The sequence below is a fragment of the Onychomys torridus genome, chromosome 3, assembly GCF_903995425.1.
Source record: "Onychomys torridus chromosome 3, mOncTor1.1, whole genome shotgun sequence".
Taxonomy (NCBI): domain Eukaryota; kingdom Metazoa; phylum Chordata; class Mammalia; order Rodentia; family Cricetidae; genus Onychomys; species Onychomys torridus.
Genome location: NC_050445.1, coordinates 134,958,609 through 134,979,300, shown reverse-complemented (window position 1 = coordinate 134,979,300; position 20,692 = coordinate 134,958,609). Strand labels below are relative to the sequence as shown.

The window sequence follows — 20,692 nt, the reverse complement described above, 5'->3', positions numbered from 1 at the left end:
GAGCTAAATTCCCAACCCCTTTTGTGGTTTCTCTATAGCTTTGGAGCCTGTCCTGGACTAGCTCTGTAGACCAGGCTGGCCTTGAACTCACAGAGATCTGCCTGCCTCTGCCTCCCGAGTGCTGGGATTTAAGGCATGCGCCACCGCCCGGCAAGGCAGTTTTGATATGCATTTCCCTGGTGACTAAGGAGTTGAACATTTCTTTAGTACTCTTCTTTTCTGAGCCATCTCTCCAGCCCTCCAAAGTTCTTTCATGCTCTACCCTCCTTTGCCCAGAGAAATCAAATTTGTATGTGCTTCTGTTTCCTCATGCATTTTACACCATAAATACTCATATTTTGAAAAACTATGTGAACATTTCTCTGTGACTCACTGTTTTCTTTAGCTCATGGAATTCTTATCAGGTATAGTAAGTGTTAAGGTTAAAGACAATTTGGAAGCACACAGGGGAGATTCCTGGTAAGTGCTTACCACACAATCATGAGGACCTCAGTTTGGATACCCTGCACTCAAGTGAAAGCCTGATACGACAGTGTATGTAGTGTGTCTTATCTTAGTGCTGGGGGGTGGTGGTGGTGGTGGTGGAAACAAAATCCTGGGGGTTTGCTGACCAGGCAGTCTAGCTGAATATGTGAGTTCCAGGTTTTGTGAGAGACTCATTGTTGACGTATGTTCTCCACATGTATATTCACACACTCCCTCATACACACATCATGTACACCATACAAAAAAGACAAATTTGGAGTTGGATACCTTTAATCTTTTTTTCCTCATCCTCAATCTTTTAGGCATGACAAGGATTAAATGGACTGCATATGGACCCCCTTAGCCAGGGTGGCTACTGTTAAAATTTAAAAAGTCAAAAAATAAATATGTAGTTATATGTCTCTAAATGTAGACAATACATTTACCAGTTCTCTAAATACAGACAATAAAATCTTCATAGTCTCACAGTAATTGTTACCAGTTAATAGAAGAATTAATGAAGTTAGTAAACCAAGTCTTCTTTCCCTCCTATCATCCTAAAGTAATCAGCATACCAAAATTTTAGTAAATCATATCTTATAATAAAGTTGGATGGGGTAGAAAGTCTAGAAATTATAAAAGGAGACTTGTTGGCTCTCCTAATTGTCTCAGCTCTTGACTTTGTTTCTTCAACTAATAACTAAAAATAAAAAAATTAAATATTGGAGTACTGTATAATGTTTTAATACATATATAGATTATATAATATTTAAATGAGGCTAAGCATATTTATCTCATCAAGCATTTATCATTTCTTTCCAGATCTGTTCTTACAGTTCTTTTGAAATGTATGTATATTATTGTTATCACTAGTCACCCAAATATGCACTAAATAGCATCTTAGAACTTCTTACATACATCCAACTGGAACTTAGTGCTCACTGAAGAAAGTTTTTCCAGTTTTTTGAGTCTTTCACACCATGAAATGGTTGCAAAGTGGTATCTTATTGTGGTTTTGATTTGTATTTATCTCATGCTAGTGATCATTTGTAGCTCTCTTCAGGTCTTTTGCCCATATTATTTTAAGTTGGATTATTTGTGTTTTTATTGTAGTTATAAAAGTTTTTTTGTTTATTTGTTTTGTTTTTCAAGACAGGGTTTCTCTGTAGCTTTGCGCCTTTCCTGGAACTTGCTTTGGAGACCAGGCTGGCCTCAAACTCACAGAGATCCTCCTGCCTCTGCCTCCTGAGTGCTGGGATTAAAGGCGTGCGCCACCACTGCCCAGCCGTTATAAAAGTTTTTAATATAGACCACACAGAAATCAGAGATATGGTTAGCAACCATTTTCTTTGCTTTTCAAGTTTTTTTTTTTTAAGATTTATTTATTTATTATATATACAGCATGTATGTCTGCATGTATGCCTTCATGTCAGAAGAGGGCACCAGATCTCATTACAGATGGTTGTGAACCACCATGTGGTTGCTGGGAATTGAACTCAGGACCTCTGGAAGAGCAGTCAGTGCTCTTAACCTCTGAGCCATCTCTCCAGCCTCAAGTTTTGTTTCCAATTAATATTTTTTAGGGGAGGTGTATGGTTTTTAATATACCATTCTGCAGAAAAGGACTCCAGGATAGAGAAAAGGCAAAAATGGCTGGTGTGCTGAGATGACATAAGAAAGTGGTTTTTGATACCTGACCACGAGCAGTTCCTGCCCTCTTTCCCATTGGCTGGGACTTAAAATAGCCCTGATGTAGTGTGAATTCTAATTGGTCTTAAAGGAGTCAGGTATGAGGGTGAAAGCTGAAAGATCAGAGAAGCAGAGCAGCCAGCCACTATAAAGACTTCTTACCTCTAGGATCTTCAGACTGAAAGGGAACTGAGCTCCTATTTCCTCCTGCCTTATTCCTCTCTCCACCCAGCCATATCACTTCCTGTCTCCACCTCTAGTGCTGGGATTAAAGAAGTGAGATCCCAAGGGCTGTATGTGTGTGTGCCACATTGCTAGGCTCTGTTTTCCTTTTAGACTGGATCAATCTTGTGTAGTCCAGGGTGGCCTCAAACTCAGAGATTCATCCACCTCTGCCTCCAGAGTGCTGGGATTAAAGGCTACTGCCTGGCCTCTAGTGGCTAGCTCCTCACTCTGATCTCCAGGAAAGCTTTGTTGGAGCACAAACAAAATATCACCACACCTTTCCTATTGGTTTAGGCAGCAAAGCTTTATCTAGTGAATAATTTAGGGCTCGAGACTGCCAAATTGAGATTTGCTGATCATGTAACAGACAACTGGTAATGTCAACTCTCAAGAGTTCTGAGATAAGCAGGCCCTAGCTACCCAGCTAGGAAAGAGGCTTGGTGCTTCCTGCTTGTGTGTAACTCTGATAAAAAAAAACGATAAGGGCTCCTTATATCAAAATGGACCATCACAATTTATTTCTTATAGTACCCACATCTGGGCAGCTTACAACTCCCTGTAACTCCAGTTCCAGGAGATTCAACACCTGGTTACAAGGGCACTTGCACTCAAATTGTATACACAAATTTATATACACATTAAAAAAAATTACATGTTCAAACAATTCTGAGTGGGTATCTACCTACCTACCTATTTGAGACAGGGTCTTACTGTGTAGCCCTGGCTATCCTCAAACTCAACAGAGATCCTCCTCCTTCCTCTGTCTTTCTAGTACTGGGATTAAAGGCAAGTGCCACCATGCCTTGCTTCTGAGCTTTATTTTGAAGTAGCTAGTACCTCAGCTGTGCTCCTATTGCTTTTCTTGGCATATCCAATAAATTCATCTAAAAATAAACTTTTTCTTTAAGAATCTTTGCTTATATTTGGGTGTTCTATTGTTGATTGTGTATTACCACCACAGTTGATTTTTTTAAAGCTTTATATTCTCGTTTCTAGATGGATATTGTATTCAAATAAAGGTTGTATATGCTTTAGTTAGAGTTTAGTGACATTTTCACAGTTTTATGATTTCTATATAAGGTAAGTACAGTATATAAGTTGGAGGTTTTCAGTCAGGGTAGTAATACAACATTTCTTTTTAACCATAAATAAAAGTTTTATGAAAAGATTTATCTTGAAGGAAAGTTGTATATTAAAATATTGTGGTAAATGTAGTATAATAAAGAGTTGGGGAGAACACTTAGTTTGATGTTTGCTCTGCAAGTATGAGGATCTCAGTTTGGATCTCTAGAATGCACTGAAAGGCTGAGCACAATGGTGTGTGCCTGTAATCCCAGTGGAAGCAAGATGGGAAGTAGAGATTAGCACATCCCTGAACACTTGCAGGTCTGGCTGTGTGGCAGAGTTACAGGATAATGAGAGACCCTGTCAGATAAAAAAGTAGAAAGTGTCTGACATTCAACACCTGGGGTCTCCTATGTTTACTTCTTATGCTTGGACTGCCCCTAGCTAAAGATAGGATAATAATAGTGATGCATGCCTTCTGAGGCATAGGCAAGTGGGTCTCTGAGTTTGAGGCTAGCTTGTCTCAGGACACCCAGGGCTACACAGAGAAACCTTATCTCAAAAAAACAGACAAACAAACAAAAGTATCCTAATGGCGATACCCAAATTTATGAGATATGACTTAGTTTCAGTTTTAACTTTAGGTAACCTACTTTTGCTATAATTTTATTTATTCATTCTTCCATCAGATATAGGCAGTTTCACTGTTGTATAAGGTGAAGAATTCTACCCTCCTCCCCTTTAATTCTTCTGTCTATTTTCTGTTATCCATATTTCAGACTGATAGGATGATTAGTATTAAACATTCTGTCTTTTGTGTTTTGATATTATCTAAAAGTAAAAATGAAATATGACTACTTAATATCATTGAGCCAAGTAGTATGAAATTCTTTTTTATAATACTTTCTGATTTATTTCCTTCAGATTACCTCATTTTTTTATTTTTAATTTCTTTCATACCATATCCAATTTCTCTGGGATTTGTAGACTAATTGCTGAACAGTCTTATTAGTTAAAAACCCTGAGCAAGCTATTCGGGTAAAAAGCTCAGAGATCAGAAAAGCAGAAAGAAGCCAGCCACATTCTTACCACTTGGAGATCCTCTGCCAAAGAGACCTACTTCCTGTTTACTTGTGCCTATATGCCTTTCTGTTCTGTCATCTCATTTTCTCTCTCTGCCTAGCTATGTCATTTCCAATTCCTGCCCAGCTCTGTCACTTCCTGTCTGTACAGACCTCCAGACCTTTATGGTTAGTGCTGGGATTAAAGGTATGTGCTATCACACCTGGCTCTGTCCCCAGTGTGGCCTTGAACTCACAGAGATACAGACGGATCTCTGCCTTCCAAGTGATAGGATTAAAGGACCTCTATGTTTACTATAGTGGCTGGCTTTTTCCTCTGATCCTCAGATAAACTTTATTGGGGTACACAGATTAAATATCATCATAGGGATTTTTGCGACTTTTCTGTCCTTCTGAATCTGAACTATACACTTTGCTACACAAATTGTCTTTTGTTGTTGTCCCGCCCCTTTTATAGATCTGTTCCTGAATCTCTCTTTTTAAAAATGAAAAAAATTCAATATATTTAATATTTATAGGTATTTATTAAATGTAATTCTTAAACTATTAGTATATCTGCTGTCTTGCTAATAAGAGAACTATGCATATATGATAAACTTTGAGTGTATTTTTATATGAAAGCACTTGACAGGGCAGGTTGAGACTAGGTTTCTCTGTGTAGCCCTGGATGTCCTGGAACTCACTGTGCAGACCATGCCTGCCTCAAACTCACAGCGATCCTCCTGCCTCTGTCTCCTAAGTGCTGGAATTAAAGGCCTGTGCCACTACTGCCCAGTGCAAATACTTTTAAAAGCCAATTTTGTGCCAGGCGGTGGTGGCGCACGCCTGTAATCCCAGCACTCGGGAGGCAGAGGCAGGTGGATCTCTGTGAGTTCGAGGCCAGCCTGGTCTACAAAGGGAGTTCCAGGACAGCTTTCAAAAGCTACAGAGAAACCCTGTCTCGAAAAAACAAAACAAAACAAAACAAAACAAAAGCCAATTTTGTATATGATTCAGTAATTTCACTTTTCTTGTTTAACATTCTGCTATTATACTGGGGAAATAGCGCAGGTTGTAAAATGCTTTAGGGCCTGAGTGTGATCCTTAGAACCCATGTTTTTTATTTTTATTTATTTATTTATTTTTTATTTAAAGGAAAAGCCAGGTATGGTGGTGCATGTTTATAATGCCAGTGCTGGAAAGGCAAAGACAAGTGGGTCCTTGGGACTCACTAGCTAGCCAGCTAGTCTGCCTAGCTATTTGGCTAGTTCCAGACTAGTGAGAGACCTAATCTGAAAATAATGAAAAAGGTAGGTAGGTATAGCTCCTGAGGAACAGCTCCCAGTGTTGTTCCTAGGCCTCCACCTGCACATAGAGAAAGGAGAAAGGAAACTGCCCTGTTATTTTTTTCTTCTGGACTTATTTTGCTTTGGAAACTACTTAAATGAATAATGAATGCTTCCCTCTTTTCATTAGACTTTTTATTTTTGGTCTTAACTTTTTTCTGCCATCTGTTCTGGTTTGGTAAATAGACTCTTGTAAATACGTGTTTTTTCCTTGAGAAATGTTTCAATTGGAGAACTTCTACTTGAACTTTCTGTTTTCTCTTTTTCTGAGAAGTATTTTATTTGTGTGTTGGAAATTTTGTGATTGTTGTCACCTACCCTCTCCAATTTCTTCCCTGACATACTGTTTGGGCTATTTTGGCAAGTTTTTTTTCTATTCACTCCCAGGCAACTTCCGTTTGTGAGTTTATCTTTAATTTCTGTAAGTTCTTTGGTCCTATTCCTATCATCTTTTTTTTTTAAAGAGTTATTTATTTTATTATGTATACATTATTCTGTCCACATGTATCCCTGCTGACCAGAAGAGGGCACCAGATCTCATTTCAGGTGGTTGTCAGCCACCATGTGGTTGCTGGGATTGAACTCAGGACCTTTGGAAGAACAGATGGTGCTCTTAACCGTTGAGCCATGTCTCCAGCCCCCCTATCATCTTTTTGTTTTAGAATCATAACATATTTTATGTACTCTAAAAGCAGATGATTCCTCTCGACTCCTTTTGTTTTTTTGAAAGTCTTGGCTGTGCAGCCCATGCTGTCATGAACTCTTTCCTCTTGTTGAATCCTACTTAATGTTGGGATCCCTGGTATGTACCATCTAAGGGCTCTGAGTCCTGCCTCTTTAAGTCATTACTGCATCATGCATTCTGAAACCTAACACATAGTGTTTACACCCTATTTTCTTGATTTTTTTTTCCCCCCACCACCACCCCGAACAAAATGAAAACAGCTTTGAATATCAGGTTCAGTGAAAAGCTCACTAGCTTTGCAGTATCTACCACGACTGCATTTACCCCTCTGTGCTAACAAGTTTTTGCATGACCTTCAGGTTCAGTGCTAGTAACACCTTAAGAGTTTTTAATCAGTTCTGTTTTATTGGCTTCTTTGATGACCCCACAAAAAAGTTGTTTATTTTTACCTCATGTGTGACATTTGATGCTAAAGAAATTTTCCATTTGATTCTCATCTGTCTTCTCTTCTTGCTCCCCTTTTCAGCTTGACTGCTTTCCTTAGAAAGTCGCAGTAGTGCTGGGCCCTACATGAGAAGCTAAAGTTCAGCCCTTTCGGTTAGTTGCCTTCACATTGACCTCAGCTGTTTCACTTACATACCACCACCACCAATTACCAAATTTATGGCAGTGTCCTTGGGTATTGTAAGTCATTTAGTGAAAAATAGTTTGCAGTTTTTAAATAGAACAGTTCCTTTTTGGGGAGTTCGGTTATTTTATATTTCTGTCACATTTATTTATTAACTTAAAAGCTTTTTGTAAGCCATGTTTTAGATAGTGGTGTAGGATTTTATGTGGGTGCCTTCCCCACCCCCAACAGAGAGAGGTACAGAGAAATTATTTAGGCCCCAACTCTCACATCTGTGGTCCAAATTTGGAGATTTAAGTGGAGGGTGCTTAGTGTGAATAGAACCTATGAATTAGTGCACATATAAATTGAGAAAGTGGTATCCTTATAAGTAGATTTTTCTACTGTTGCAATAAATAGAGTGAAAATAAAGATAAACTATAGTGAGAAGGAGCTGACAGAAGAACAAAATCAGACTATATTTACTACTTTTAATGGAGAATTTAAAAAAAAAAAAAAATTGTGGGCCTGGAGAGATGGATCAGAGGTTAAGAGCACTGGCTGCTCTTCCAGAGATCCTGAGTACAATTCCCAGCAACCACATGGTGGCTCACAACCATCTGTAATGAGATCTGGCACCCTCTTCTGTATACATAATAAATAAATAAATCTTTAAAAAATTTGTGGAAACTGGTATGATTTCAGTTTAATTCTTAGAAGATTCCATGAGATGTAAGGGACATTGTACCTCTCCTCCTGTGATCAGCATCTATTTTAACTATTAAGAAAAATTCAGCTAATGCAAATAATTTTTTCTGTGGGATAGGCCCAGTTTCATCTCAGGGATACTACATTGGAAGGTTATAAGAAATTCTGCACTAGAATTTAATCTGTAGGTTTGGCCACAACAAATTCAGGGGTAATTTTTCCTATTGTATCTCAGTGCAATTTTTTTTTGAAAAGTTGCAAGCAAGTGAGGGTGTGCGTGTACCATTTTACTTCTTAGTAGTTATTTATTTACCCACTCCTTAAGCCTATAATCTCTTCTGATATTATCAAGAAAAATAAAATAGGAACTGGGGAGATGTCTCAGTTCTAAGAGCACTTTCTGCTCTTTCAAAGGACCTGGGTTGGGTTGCCAGTACCCACATGGCAGTTCATAATATCTGTAACTCTATGGGATCTGATGCCCTCCTCTGGGCACCATTAACATATGTATGTGCATATACATATACTCAGGCACAAACACATGAACAAAATAAAGTATAAAATTCCTATAGTTAATATGCTTTTAATTTAAATTTGCTATTATACAGTACTCTGAAAGAATATTCCAGACTTAAATGGATTTCCTAAAATTTTCTGTAAGTAATAATTGGAAATTGTACTTTAGTTGCTTCAGACTTCCTATTACTTGCCTGAAATTAATTTTTACCACAATACCTAACATCAATAGTGGTACTTATTTTTTAAAGATGGAATAGATGCTCAAGTTTTTGCTTAGTCAGTGTGGTGCACAGTGATAAGGAGGGAGGACTCTAGCATTGACCTTTTTTTTTTTTTTTTTTTTTAATCAAAGGATTCCAGACATGTCACCCATTTTTTGATATGTAGAAATATCATGGGGGGGGTTAATTTAGTAGTAAGACTTCAAATATTACCAAATATAAAATACCATAGAAATTAAAAGGACTTGAGGACTAAATATTTTTTGAGATATGGGTTACAGGTTTGCAAAGGTTCAATTTTAGTTAATAAGAGCCAGTTTTTACTGTTTCAATTGTGAATTGGTCTTGAACTTTTCTGGAGCCAGTAAAAGGCTCCTAAATGGATGATGTTGATAAAAAAAAACAAACAGAAGCAGAGAGATGTCCAGTTAGAGGATGTAAACAACCCCCCCCCCCCCAAGATGGTTTCTTTGTGTAGTTTTTGTGCCTTTCCTGGATCTCTGTAGCCTTGGAGGCTGTCCTGGACTGGCTTTGTAGACCAGGCCAGCCTCGAACTCACAGAGATCCACCTGGCTCTGCCTCCCAAGTGCTGGGATTAAAGGTGTGCTCCACCACCTCCCAGTGCAACTGAATTTCTTTGAAAAAGTTTCGTAAATTGAATTGATTTGCTTTGTAGTGGGAAGAGGGAGACTAGTGTTCTGGGAGACTCGTGCCATTGGCGGCCAGAGGATAACTTGTGGGAGTCAGTTATCCTTCCATTGTGGGAGTCTGAGGGATTGCACTCAGGTTACCAGGTTGCATGGCAAACACTTTTTAACCTACCCAGCTATCTTGCTTTTCTCTACTTACTATTTTTAGTGAAATAGTTTTTAAAATTTCTTTTTTTATTTTTGAGAGTATAATATAATTACATTACTCCCCTCTCTTTCCTCCTCCCTCCAAACCCTCTCATATACCCCTCCTTCTCTTTCAGATTCATAGCCTTTTTTATTTGTTGTTAATATGTGCATATATGTATATACATATATTCCTAAATATAACCTACGCAGTCTGTATAATGCTACTTGTATCTGTTTTCAGGGCTGACCATTTGGTATTAGATAGCCAGTTGGTGTATTCTTTCCTGTCAAAGACTATTTCTCCTACTCTTGGGTATTCCTTAGTTACGTGTTAGTTCTTTGTGTATAGTTGAGACCTTGTGGACTTTAATTTTTTTTTTTTTTTAAGCTGAGGATCGAACCCAGGGCCTTGCGCTTGCTAGGCAAGCACTCTACCACTGAGCTAAATCCCCAAACACCTTGTGGACTTTATAAATGACAACATTTTTGTAGAACAGTGAACTGAAGTCATTGTACTAAGTATTGGTATTGTATTTTTCAGAAAGATGAAGTTTGAGTCAATAAAAAAATCAGAGTAACTCATGGGATTGGAGTTAACAAGCAATTGTGAGCCTTCCTTTGTGAATTCTGGGATCCAAACTTTGCTCATCTGGAAGAGAGCTGTAATCATTCTTATCTACTGCCTTCTCTCTCTAATCCTAGTTTGTGTTTTTGAGATAGGGTCTCATTAGTAACCTAGGCTGGTCTCATTCATAATCCTATCTCAGACTACTGTGGTTCTAGGATTACAAGCATGTACTACCACTGCTGGTCCAACTTAGCCTTTTTCTTAAAGACATATTTGAGGTTAACTTGGCTTACAAGTAGAAGAGAGGACTTTTGGTCCCCTCAGTTGTCACGGGGCACCAGAACTTGAGGTAACTCCAGTTTCCTCTGGAACTATCAGTGGTGAGGACACAGAGACCTAGCTCTATGATGTCATCCTCAGCACAGTTCCCCTAAGCTTTTAAAGGACCTTGACTCAGGTTCAGCTGTGGTTCTTAGTTTTGATGCAGAAAAGAATTCCAAGCCTAGCTGATATAAACAGAACTGAAGAGTTTATAGTTATTTCTTTAAAATAAAGTATGTGTGTTTATGGGAGTGTCTGTGCATAAATGCACGAATGTCACTGCATGCACATCGAGGTCAGAGAACAAACTTTGGAATTGGTTCTGCTTTTCTGTGGGTTCTAAGGAATGAACTCCAGCTTATATGGCAAGTGTTTTACCCACTCAACCATCTTGCTTGCCTTAAAGATATTTTAATAGCCGGGCAGTGGTGGCACACACCTTTAATCCCAGCACTTGGGAGGCAGAGCCAGGCGGATCTTTGTGAGTTCGAGGTCAGCCTGGGCTACCAAGTGAGTTCCAGGAAAAAGGTGCAAAGCTATACAGAGAAACCCTGTCTCCAAAAACAAAAACAACAACAAAAAAATATTTTAATAAAGCTGTGCGGTTGGTGGTGCATGCCTTTAATCCCAGCACTCAGGAGGCAGTGGTAGGCAGATCTCTGTGAGTTTGAGGCCAGCCTAGGCTACAGAGTAAGTGTAATTAAAACTCCAAAGCTACTCAGAGGAAACCCTGTCTCCAAAAACAAACAAAAAACAAAAACAAAAACAAAACAAACAAAAACAACAAAACCCACCAAGATATTTTAATAAGAGTGAAGCATAAGTGTTAGGAGAAAAAGAAAGACATTCCCCTCAGAGCATGAGTGTGGGCTTCTCTAAGTCACAGAAAGTAAGATATATCCAGATACAGATGGGCTTCTTAAGAGTGTCACAATTAATTGTCTTAGCATTAGCCCTGTGTACCAGCTTGGTGGCTCAAAAGTTTAACATCTCAGAAATTTGCTAGAAAACCTTTGTGGGTGTTTGTTTTTCCTCGGGAAGTCAGATTATAGGATGGCTCTAGAAATGCCTTGAGCAGAGTTATAATCTGATAAGGTAAAACCAGAAACCACTAGAGTTGCACAAGGAGTTTAGTACATATTCTTTCTCTGTAAATGGGGTTTTTGGTGAGATTCCTAGAAACTTACAGTTTTATAGCTGGAAAGCAAGCAAGAAGGGCCTTAAGCTATTAATTGTTCTGAAATTCTTTGCTTGCTGGAAGCTGGATTCTTGAGTAAAGATCTGCAGTCTTTTAGCTCCCAAGATTTTTTTCTGTCTTTGTACTTGTTTCAGAGCTGGAGGCATTCTCTTTTCCAGTACAGGAATTGTTGGTCTCTTTCTTGCAAATTGATGTTTTCTTGTCCAGTGTCCCTTGGCTGGGTGACAGCTTTAGCCAGGACCTCCCTGACACCTTATTATTTTCTATTGGTGGGCATCCCCAGAGTGGTTCAGGGTTCACAGCAGCAGCTAGCTATTCAGCCTTTAGTTTACTTCTGTGGGTCTTTCTGTCCCCACCCCCCCCCCCCCCCCCCCCCCCCCCCTTTTTTTTTTTTTTTTGGAGAAAGGTTTCTCTGTAGCTCTGGCTGTCCTGGAACTCACTCTGTAGACCAGGCTGGCCTCAAACTCAGAAATCCACCTGCTTCTGTCTCCAGAGTGCTGGGATTAAAGGCATGCGCCACAACTGGCTGGCTTCCTTTCTGCTTCTTTTATCCTATCTCTATTATTAATAATTCCAAAACCCCTGTGTATCTGTTTGTTTGCCTTTCAGGCCCATTTTGGCCTTTTAAGCTTCTGTGATATCTGGGGCAGACAGTTAAAAATACTTGTCTAGGAATGCCTTTCCTTCTGATGACTCAGGGCTAGCATTAGTGTACTTTTTAAGGTCCTCAAGTAGCAATCCAGGAAAGAGGACAGAATTTTCTCCTTGTTTAAGTAATTTCACAAACTTTGTCGTAATTAACAGACTGATGTTACATGCCTTTTTTTTTTTTTTTTAAATTCATTCCTTCTATAATAAGGCAGATAATATAGTCACCTCTTTTCTAATCTTGGTTGCCTTTTTGGTATTTCCAATAAAGATGTCTAGGGTAGAATTTTCCTAACTTGGTAAATACCAAGATTGGAAACATTTGACATCTGCATGCTGCTAAGTTGCCCTCATAATCCTTTGTTGTTTTTCTCTACTGTAAAAAATGACAGTAAGATCTGTAAATCCTGTCAATCAAATAAGTGAATTTAAAAAATTCCTCTATAAATTTGTGATGAGAATCAAGTTTTCTACTACGTAGGAACAGATCTGTCAAAGGAGACTGTGCTCTAATGGTTCCTTCATTCACATCTGGCATGTCTTACAGAGGACATAATTTCTTTTGTTTGGCTGATAGATGAGAATACTAACAGATTTTATGGTCTTTGAACTCTCCAAAAGTGATAAAAATTAGTATTATTTTGATAAAGACTTGCTGTTCCTTATGTCTCTGAATTAAAAACAGTTCATGAGATCCTTGGAGTTTCCCCCTTAGAGTTTATGAATTCAGACATGTTTAGAAGGACCATTCCATAAGTGCTGTTAAAAGAGGATCTTCTGGGCTGGAGAGGTGGCTCAAAGGTTAAGAGCACTGACTGCTCTTCCAGAGGTCCTGAGTTCAATTCCCAGCAACCACATGGTGGCTCACAACCATCTGTAATGAGATCTGGTGCCCTCTTCTGGCCTGCAGTTGTACATGCTGTATACATAAATAAAGAGGATCTTCTAAGATGACAGTGTTTGCTCCCAGAATATGAGGTACCAAGCAGTCGTGTCTCAGCTTTAGATCCCATAGTAGGCCATTAAGATGAAGACATGAGATGCTCTTGCCATTTTCTTAAATTTTTACAAAACAGTCTAGTTGTAATAATGGCATCATAGTTTAATGAGTCATTGAAGACTGAGGTTTCCTAGTTTCCTGGTTGATATTGTAGCCATACGGCAAAAGCTTTTTCTTTGTTAGTATACCCAATTTAAATTTATTCCAGTTATTTAGAATGCATCCTAATAGGGAATTCTTTGGAATGTCACCTATTGTCCCCATTGTTGGTTCAGATTATGTGAAGATACCTGCTCAGATCACCAATTTAATTTCCCTTGTATTCTGAGTAATGCAGCTGAAGTTTTCTTTTGGAGACCTGACTTAAAAGGTTGGTTTTTGTGCCTATTGGGAAGTCAGAAGCAGTCCAGATATAGCCAGGGCTAGGGATTAGGGAAGATAAGAGTCTCTGGAAATGGGGAGGGTGTTGGAGGATCTTTTAGGTAAGAGAAATCATCCTTGCTTCTTCCCATAAGACTTCCATCACCTTGTGGTAAAGACATTGAAACAAGGTACTGAATGAGGAGAAAATCAGACTAAGAAGCAAACTTGTTACATGTAAGCTGAAGAAAGTACATCCTTAGAATTATAACCGGGTACATGCAGTCATACAGGTAAGATTCAGATTTAGGCTCATTGCATAAGAGTCACAGCTAGGACTGATACCATCTCTGAGTCATCAAACCTGAGTAAGCTTAGAACTTGTCCACAGAAACCTAGGATATATGGGATTTCAACAGACAAATTGGGGCTTAAATTAGCTTCATTATCTAGTGTATCGTTTAGCAAAACTAATGGTAGCAGTCAAAACCTTTGGCAAGATTAGATCCCTGCTACCCCAGGTAAAAGTGACTGTGAATTGAACCTCTAGGGTTTTTTATTTTGTTTTGTTTATTTGTTTTCGTGTGTGTGTGTGTGTGTGTGTGTGTGTGTGTGTGTGTGTCTGTCTGTCTGTCGACAGTTTCATTGTCCGTCTGTCTGTCTGTTGACAGTTTCTTTGTGTTGCTCAAAGTACCTTGGAGCCAGATATATCTGTAATCCAGACTAGTTTCAAACTCATGATTTTCCTGCCTCAGCCTTCCAAGTGCTGGTATTGCAGATAATGTCTAGTAATAAAGTATATTTTAAATCAGGTGCAATTGTATACCCTTGTAGTCCTGCTACTTTGGTGGCTAGGAGTTCAAGACTAGCCTGAGTAACATAGGCAGATTCTCCATCTCTCATTGCTACTTTTTTCCTTTTACATTTTTGTTTTTGTTTTAGATAAGGTCTCACTATTTAGATCAGACTGGCCTTGATCTCAGTCCTCCTAACTTAGCCCTTGAGTATCTTTTAAGAGTTAAAAATACATTCTTTAGTATGATCATACTCCCACCTACCTGGCCCTTTTCTCTTAGCTTTTTCTATTTTTGTTTTGAGTTAGGGTCTGTCATACTAGTAGCACAGGCTGAGCCTCTTCTGAACTTAACCTCACAAATGCTTGGGTTATTCATATGTACCACCATTCGCAGTTTAGCTTTGTGTGTGTGTGTGTGTGTGTGTGTGTGTGTGTGTGTTCATAAGTGTAAGCTTGAAGTCAGGACATCTTTCAGGAGTTAGTTCACTCCTTCCACCTTGTAAGTACTAGGAATTGAACTCGGGTCATCTGGCTGTTGGCAAGTGTATTTACCTGCCATCTCTCTGGCCCTTAGACTTGTATTTGATACTAGTGGGAGGAATAGTGAATAGGAGTTATGACTTACTTCCTTTCTCAAACTTCCCCATAGATACTTTTGAGTCTGACTACTTGACCCTGTTGAGTTTTTCTTGTAATGCTGTTCTGTTTTGGTTTGGAGGTGGTTTGTTTTATATTTTGGAGGGAAACAGGTTATCATTAGCCCAGTCTGACCTCAAACTCTCAATCTTGAGTGCTGAGATTGTAGGCATGCCACCACCATAGCCTGACGTATGTTTTATATTTTTTATGGATGCCCATGTATTAGCTCCCTTCCCCCATCTGTATTTCAGACGCACTTGCATTTTTATTTGGAAGCATCTGGTTTATGCTCTTCTCTTCCATATATCTGGAACACAGTCTAAGACCCTGGCACATTTCTTTTGTATCTTTGCCTCCCTTAAGCCCTAAAGTTCAGTTAATAATTATAGTAACAAAAAAGATAATAAACGAAGATGTGTTGTAACTGAAAATAAAATTAGTGAAGATAGTGCTATATCTGACATTCAGGAACCAAAAAGAAAGCAATGACTAATGAGAAACAATAAAGGTAAGTCTCACATGCACACATGTATGCATTTTTTTTTTTTAAGCTGAGGATCGAACCCAGGGCCTTGCACTTGCTAGGCAAGCGCTCTACCACTGAGCTAAATCCCCAACCCACATGTTTGCATTTCTATGCCTAAACTCTGGTAGAGAGTAAAGGATGGGAGGAGGCTATTTCAGAGAGAAAGAGTAATTGACAGTTTTCCTGAATTAAACATAAACACTTGAAAAATTTATTTATTATTTTTTAAAAAGTGCAATTAGAGTGGGCATTGATTATTCTCCTCTATAATCCCAGCATTTGGGAGACTGTGGTAGGACTGACTGCAAGTTCAAAGTCATCTGTAACTACATACCAAACCCTCTCAGAAAAGTAAAAAGGTCGTTTAAGCATATTAATGACACTGATAAAATAAGCAACAAGATATGATTTTATACTCACCAATCGACAAAGTTGATGTGTGGTAGATAACTACCACTTGTGTAGCAGTGGTAGCCTTCAGAAACAAGATAGTGTCCAGACTGCTATAATTAAAGTTAGGTGGCATTAATTTATAAATAATAGAAAAAATTTCACAATTCAGATAACTGGGAAGTTCAAGGTCAAATTGCCAATTTCTGGTGAATACTTAATGTGCCTCAGAGAACTTGTTGCATCCTCATAAGGTGGTAGGGGCAGAAGAGATTAACTTGTTTGTTACCTGAAGTGTGTGCCCATTCCCCCCGTAAAGTCACTACCTATCTCCTAAGATCTTGGAGGTTTAGATTTCAATGTGAATCATTTAGACCATAGCAAAAGCATATAAGAGCAGAAAAGAAATTATGTTTTAATTATCAAAGTATTGGGCTGGAGAGATGGCTCAGTGCTAGGCAAGTGCTCTACCACTGAGCTAAATCCCCAATCCCCATCTCTCCAGTCTTGTAAATTTATAAATCTTAAAGAACTTTGTGACTCCTACAAGAAACAGTGCTCTGCTGTGCTTGATTGCCTTTGCCTTTAATCCCAGCACTCAGGAGACTGAGGCAGGTGCATCTTTGTGAGTTCAAGACCAGACTGGACTACATAGTTAGTTCCAGAACTGCCAGGGCTGTGTAGAGAGATCAATAAAACAAAAACCCTAGTGTCCTATAAATAGTTGTATATACAAGTCCAAGAAGATTAACAGTGAAACCTTAATTGTGGTTTTTGTAGAAACAACAAATGAGGGAGTAGATAATGTATAAATTGTGGTATGTTCAAAATTTTTTACAGAATCTAAAAACCAGATGATTCTTACATATCTAAATTCAGGATAGTGTTCATTCAAGGGTAGGGAGTAAGAAAGAGGGTCCATTCTCATAACATAGAGGACTTTATAAATTAGATGTGTAATATTAAATCACTTTGCAAAAATACTGTAATATTAAATCACATTTTAGATTTGCTGGGAATACTTTTTTTCCCCCCAGGAGACGGTTTCCCTGTGTAGCTTTGCGCCTGTCCTAGAACTCACTTTGGGCTGGCCTTGAACTCACAGAGGTCCGCCTGCCCCTGCCTCGAAAGTGCTGGGATTACAGGCGCACACCACCACCGTCCAGTACTTTTTAAAGTATCTATTCTGAGAGTGAGTGGCTAGAGATAGTTTCCATTTTAATAAACAGAACAGTCAACAGATTGTGTGTATGGATCTTGTTTAAAGGTATAAAAACAAACTGGATTCTTTTCCCATTCTTCATCTCAGGTAGTATGTAAATTAGTTCCTGTAATGACACCAGGAACTTTAAACACATGATGAAAGCATACTTACTAGATTGCCTGATTCTGTTAAGTTTTTTGGGTGATGCAGTATGATCATAAAGAAAGTTATAATTAGTATAAAGATAGATTATTTAATCTTTTTGCCTTCAGAAACCCATGACCATTCCATGTCATTATTTGTCTATTTCTAACAATTATTGGCTGATTTTGGAGGTAGCAAAGAGATTATATTTTAGACATACATTGATACTAATAATAAATAATGTCAAGCATCACTTTATAATCCAATTTTCTTAAATAGATAGTAGTCTGTTCTCAGAACTTTAGGGCATGAAAATGACTATTATTAGTGTTTCTATTTAATTTTAATGTTATTTATCATTAATTAGTAAAGAATTAGTACATTTTATTTATTTTTTAGACAGGTTTTCTAACTTGCCATCCTCCTGTCTCAAGAGGCTGAGTGCTAAGATTACAGCCATGTACCATCATTCCCAGCTTATTTAGTATCTGTGTAACTTCTATTTTTCGTTTTACATCACATTACTTTGTTTTTTCCTTTTAGGATCGAAAGTTAACAAAGTCCGAAAGGCAGAGATTCAAAGAAGAGGCAGAAATGTTAAAGGGCCTTCAGCATCCCAACATTGTTCGGTTCTATGACTCCTGGGAATCCACAGTAAAAGGGAAAAAATGCATTGTTTTAGTGACTGAACTAATGACATCTGGAACACTTAAAACGTAAGTCTATCAATATTTATAAATATGAGCAAGAATTTCCAGATAATCTCATTTTTAAAATATATTTTTGTTGTTTAGCCTGCTAAGGCAGAAATAATCTTTTCTACCTTCATGACACCATGTGTTTTTCCTTCTCACAAAATCTTCTTGTATATAAGATGATATGGTGATTACTTATCAGCAAGTATTGGAATGAGGTTGCTGCTGAATAAACCTAGTTAATTTTAAGTCATATTGATTGGTATTTCTAAAATGTGTGAGGTTTAGGGATTAGAAATCAATGACAAGGTTGCCCTCTAGTGGTTAAAATGAGATTAAACTATATTAAATATTTATTTGATCACATTTTATTTTTTACTATATGTATGCAACTAGCTACAGTCTTAGTTCTCATAGTTCTAAAAATTAAAACCAAAATACCTAGACATGTTATTTACTTGAGAAAAAGAGCTAACTTATAGAAGTACCAAGAGCTTTGGATGAAGAAATGGGATATTATGGGATATACTATTAAAATCACAGGTATGTCAAGAGCATCTGTTTATTGTATTGAGAAATGAAGCTGTTGTAAAGTACACGGTATAAATTTGTCATGGGAGAAATTACATTTTTGTTTAAATTTTTATTGTTTTAAATATTTATTTAATTTTAAATTACATGTGTGAGTTTGTATATATATGTGCCACCAAGGCCAAAGAAGGGTATCTGATCCCCTGAAGCTGGAGTTACAGGTGGTTGTGAGCCACATGACATGGGTGCTGGAAGCTAAACTTCTTAGGTCCTATGCAAGAGCAGTAAGCATTTAACTGGTGGGTCATCTCTCCACCTCTCTTTTATAATAAGAATGATAATAATAATATTAATAATAACTGGAACTCGCTCTGAAGACCAGGGTAACCTCAAACTCAAAAAATCTGCCTCCCTTTGCTTCCTAAGTGCAGGAGAGAGAGAGAGAGAGAGAGAGAGAGAGAGAGAGAGAGAGAGGAGAAACATACATAAATGACTGTCTCTTGTGTGGCTGTTTCCAGAGGCCAAAAGAGGATATCTGATCCCTTGGAGCTAGAGTTACATGTAATTGTAAGCTGCTGGATATGGGTGCTGGATATGGGTGTTAGCAACTGAACTCTGGGTCTTCTTGAAGAGCAACCAAGAAAGCACACAGCAACTTACATTGTTTACAAACTGTATGGCCGTGGCAGGCTTCTTGTTATCTGTTTCTTTTATTTTAAATTAACCCATTTCTGTTAGTCTATACTTTGCCACATGGCTTGTGGCTTGCCGGTGTCTTTACATGTTGTTTCTCATGGCAGCGGCTGGCAGTCTCTGCTCCCAGCCTTCCTGTTCCCAGCCTTCTCCTCTTCCTTGTCCCTCCTACCCTATCCTTCCTGTCTGGCTACTGGCCAATCAGCACTTTATTTATTTTAACCAATCAGAGCAACACATTTGACATACAGAACATCCCACAGCACCAAGTGCTGTGATTAAAGGCGTGCGCCACCACCGCCCAGCCCCTCTTAACTTAACTACTGAGCCATCTTTCTAGCCTAATTTCCAAGTAATTGAATTTTGAAAAATTACTATGATATTTTATTTGTCCTTTTATTTTACTTTGAGAGTGGATGTGGTTTGAGACAAGGTCTCACCAGGTAGCTCTAGGTGGCTTGAAACTCACTATGTAGACCAGGCTGCAGGCTGGCCTCAAACTCAGAGATCTGCCTGCCTCTGCCACTTTAGTGCTGGAATTAAAGGTTTAGTCCACTACTGCCTGGCACACTTACTTACTTAACTTTCCTTCCTTCCTTCCTTCCTTCCTTCCTTCCTCCCTCCCTCCCTTCTTTTTATGTATGTATGTATGTGTGTAGGTGTATAGGCATGTGTATGATGGTATGAGTATAGAGGTCAGAGGTTAAATTGTGAGACTCCAGTCTGGGAGGTGGAGCTCCAGGCTTGTTGGCAGGAGCTTTTACCCACTGAACTATCTGTCTCTATCAAATAAATAGTACTGAGCTGATATATATTAGGTCTTTGGAACACAGTTTTTGTCTCCTGATTATAGTCACTGATTTGCATGTGTCATTGAATTCTCTAAATTAATTTTTTTTAGCTAGTGTCTTCAATTCTTCCCAATCTTCCATCTACCTGCTTCTGCCTCTCAAGTGCTGGGATTAAAGGCATGAGCCACCACCTCTGGGCCAAAGAGTTGTTTATTTATTACATTATTACTACACACACACACACACACACACACACACATATATATATGGTTCTGCTTGCATGTATGCCTGCAGGCCAGAAGAGGCACCAGATCTCATTACAGATGGTTGTGAACCACCACTTGATTATTCTTCCATTCCTCCAATATCTCCCCCCAATTCCTATCACTCCCCCTTCTCCTTTCAAGTCTTTTCACTACTTTAATGCCTTATTGTTTTGTGACTTGTTAAGTTTAACCAGTGGGGACTTGAGTTTGGAATTGTCTATTGGAGCCTGGTGTGCAAAATTGAATGATAATGACTTTCCGCATAATCAGTAATCAATAATTCAGCAAAGGGGAAGGTAGGACCCTGTAAAACTCTGTCCCCCAATCCATGATTGACTGCTGACAGGCCCATGAAAGCTACTGTGAAATCATTACTGCAATGGTGGAGTAGTGCCTGGAAGGTAGTCCCATAGTCCTTACCCTATCTGGGTCTTACATTCTTTTTCTGCCCCAGTTCTACAATGTTCCTTGAGATTTAGGAAGAACCTTACA

General features: G+C 38.5%; 1 protein-coding gene across 17 annotated transcripts in view; it reads left to right on the top strand.

Annotated features, from left to right (window-relative positions):
• The window catches only part of Wnk1 (WNK lysine deficient protein kinase 1), a 142,879-nt gene that overhangs the window by 22,588 nt on the left and 99,599 nt on the right, over positions 1–20,692 (top strand). For all 17 annotated transcript variants that reach the window (XM_036181379.1, XM_036181372.1, XM_036181371.1 and 14 more), the window contains exon 2: positions 17,768–17,940. In XM_036181379.1, the coding sequence (XP_036037272.1) occupies positions 17,768–17,940 (173 nt within the window). The remainder of the gene's footprint in view (positions 1–17,767; positions 17,941–20,692) is intronic.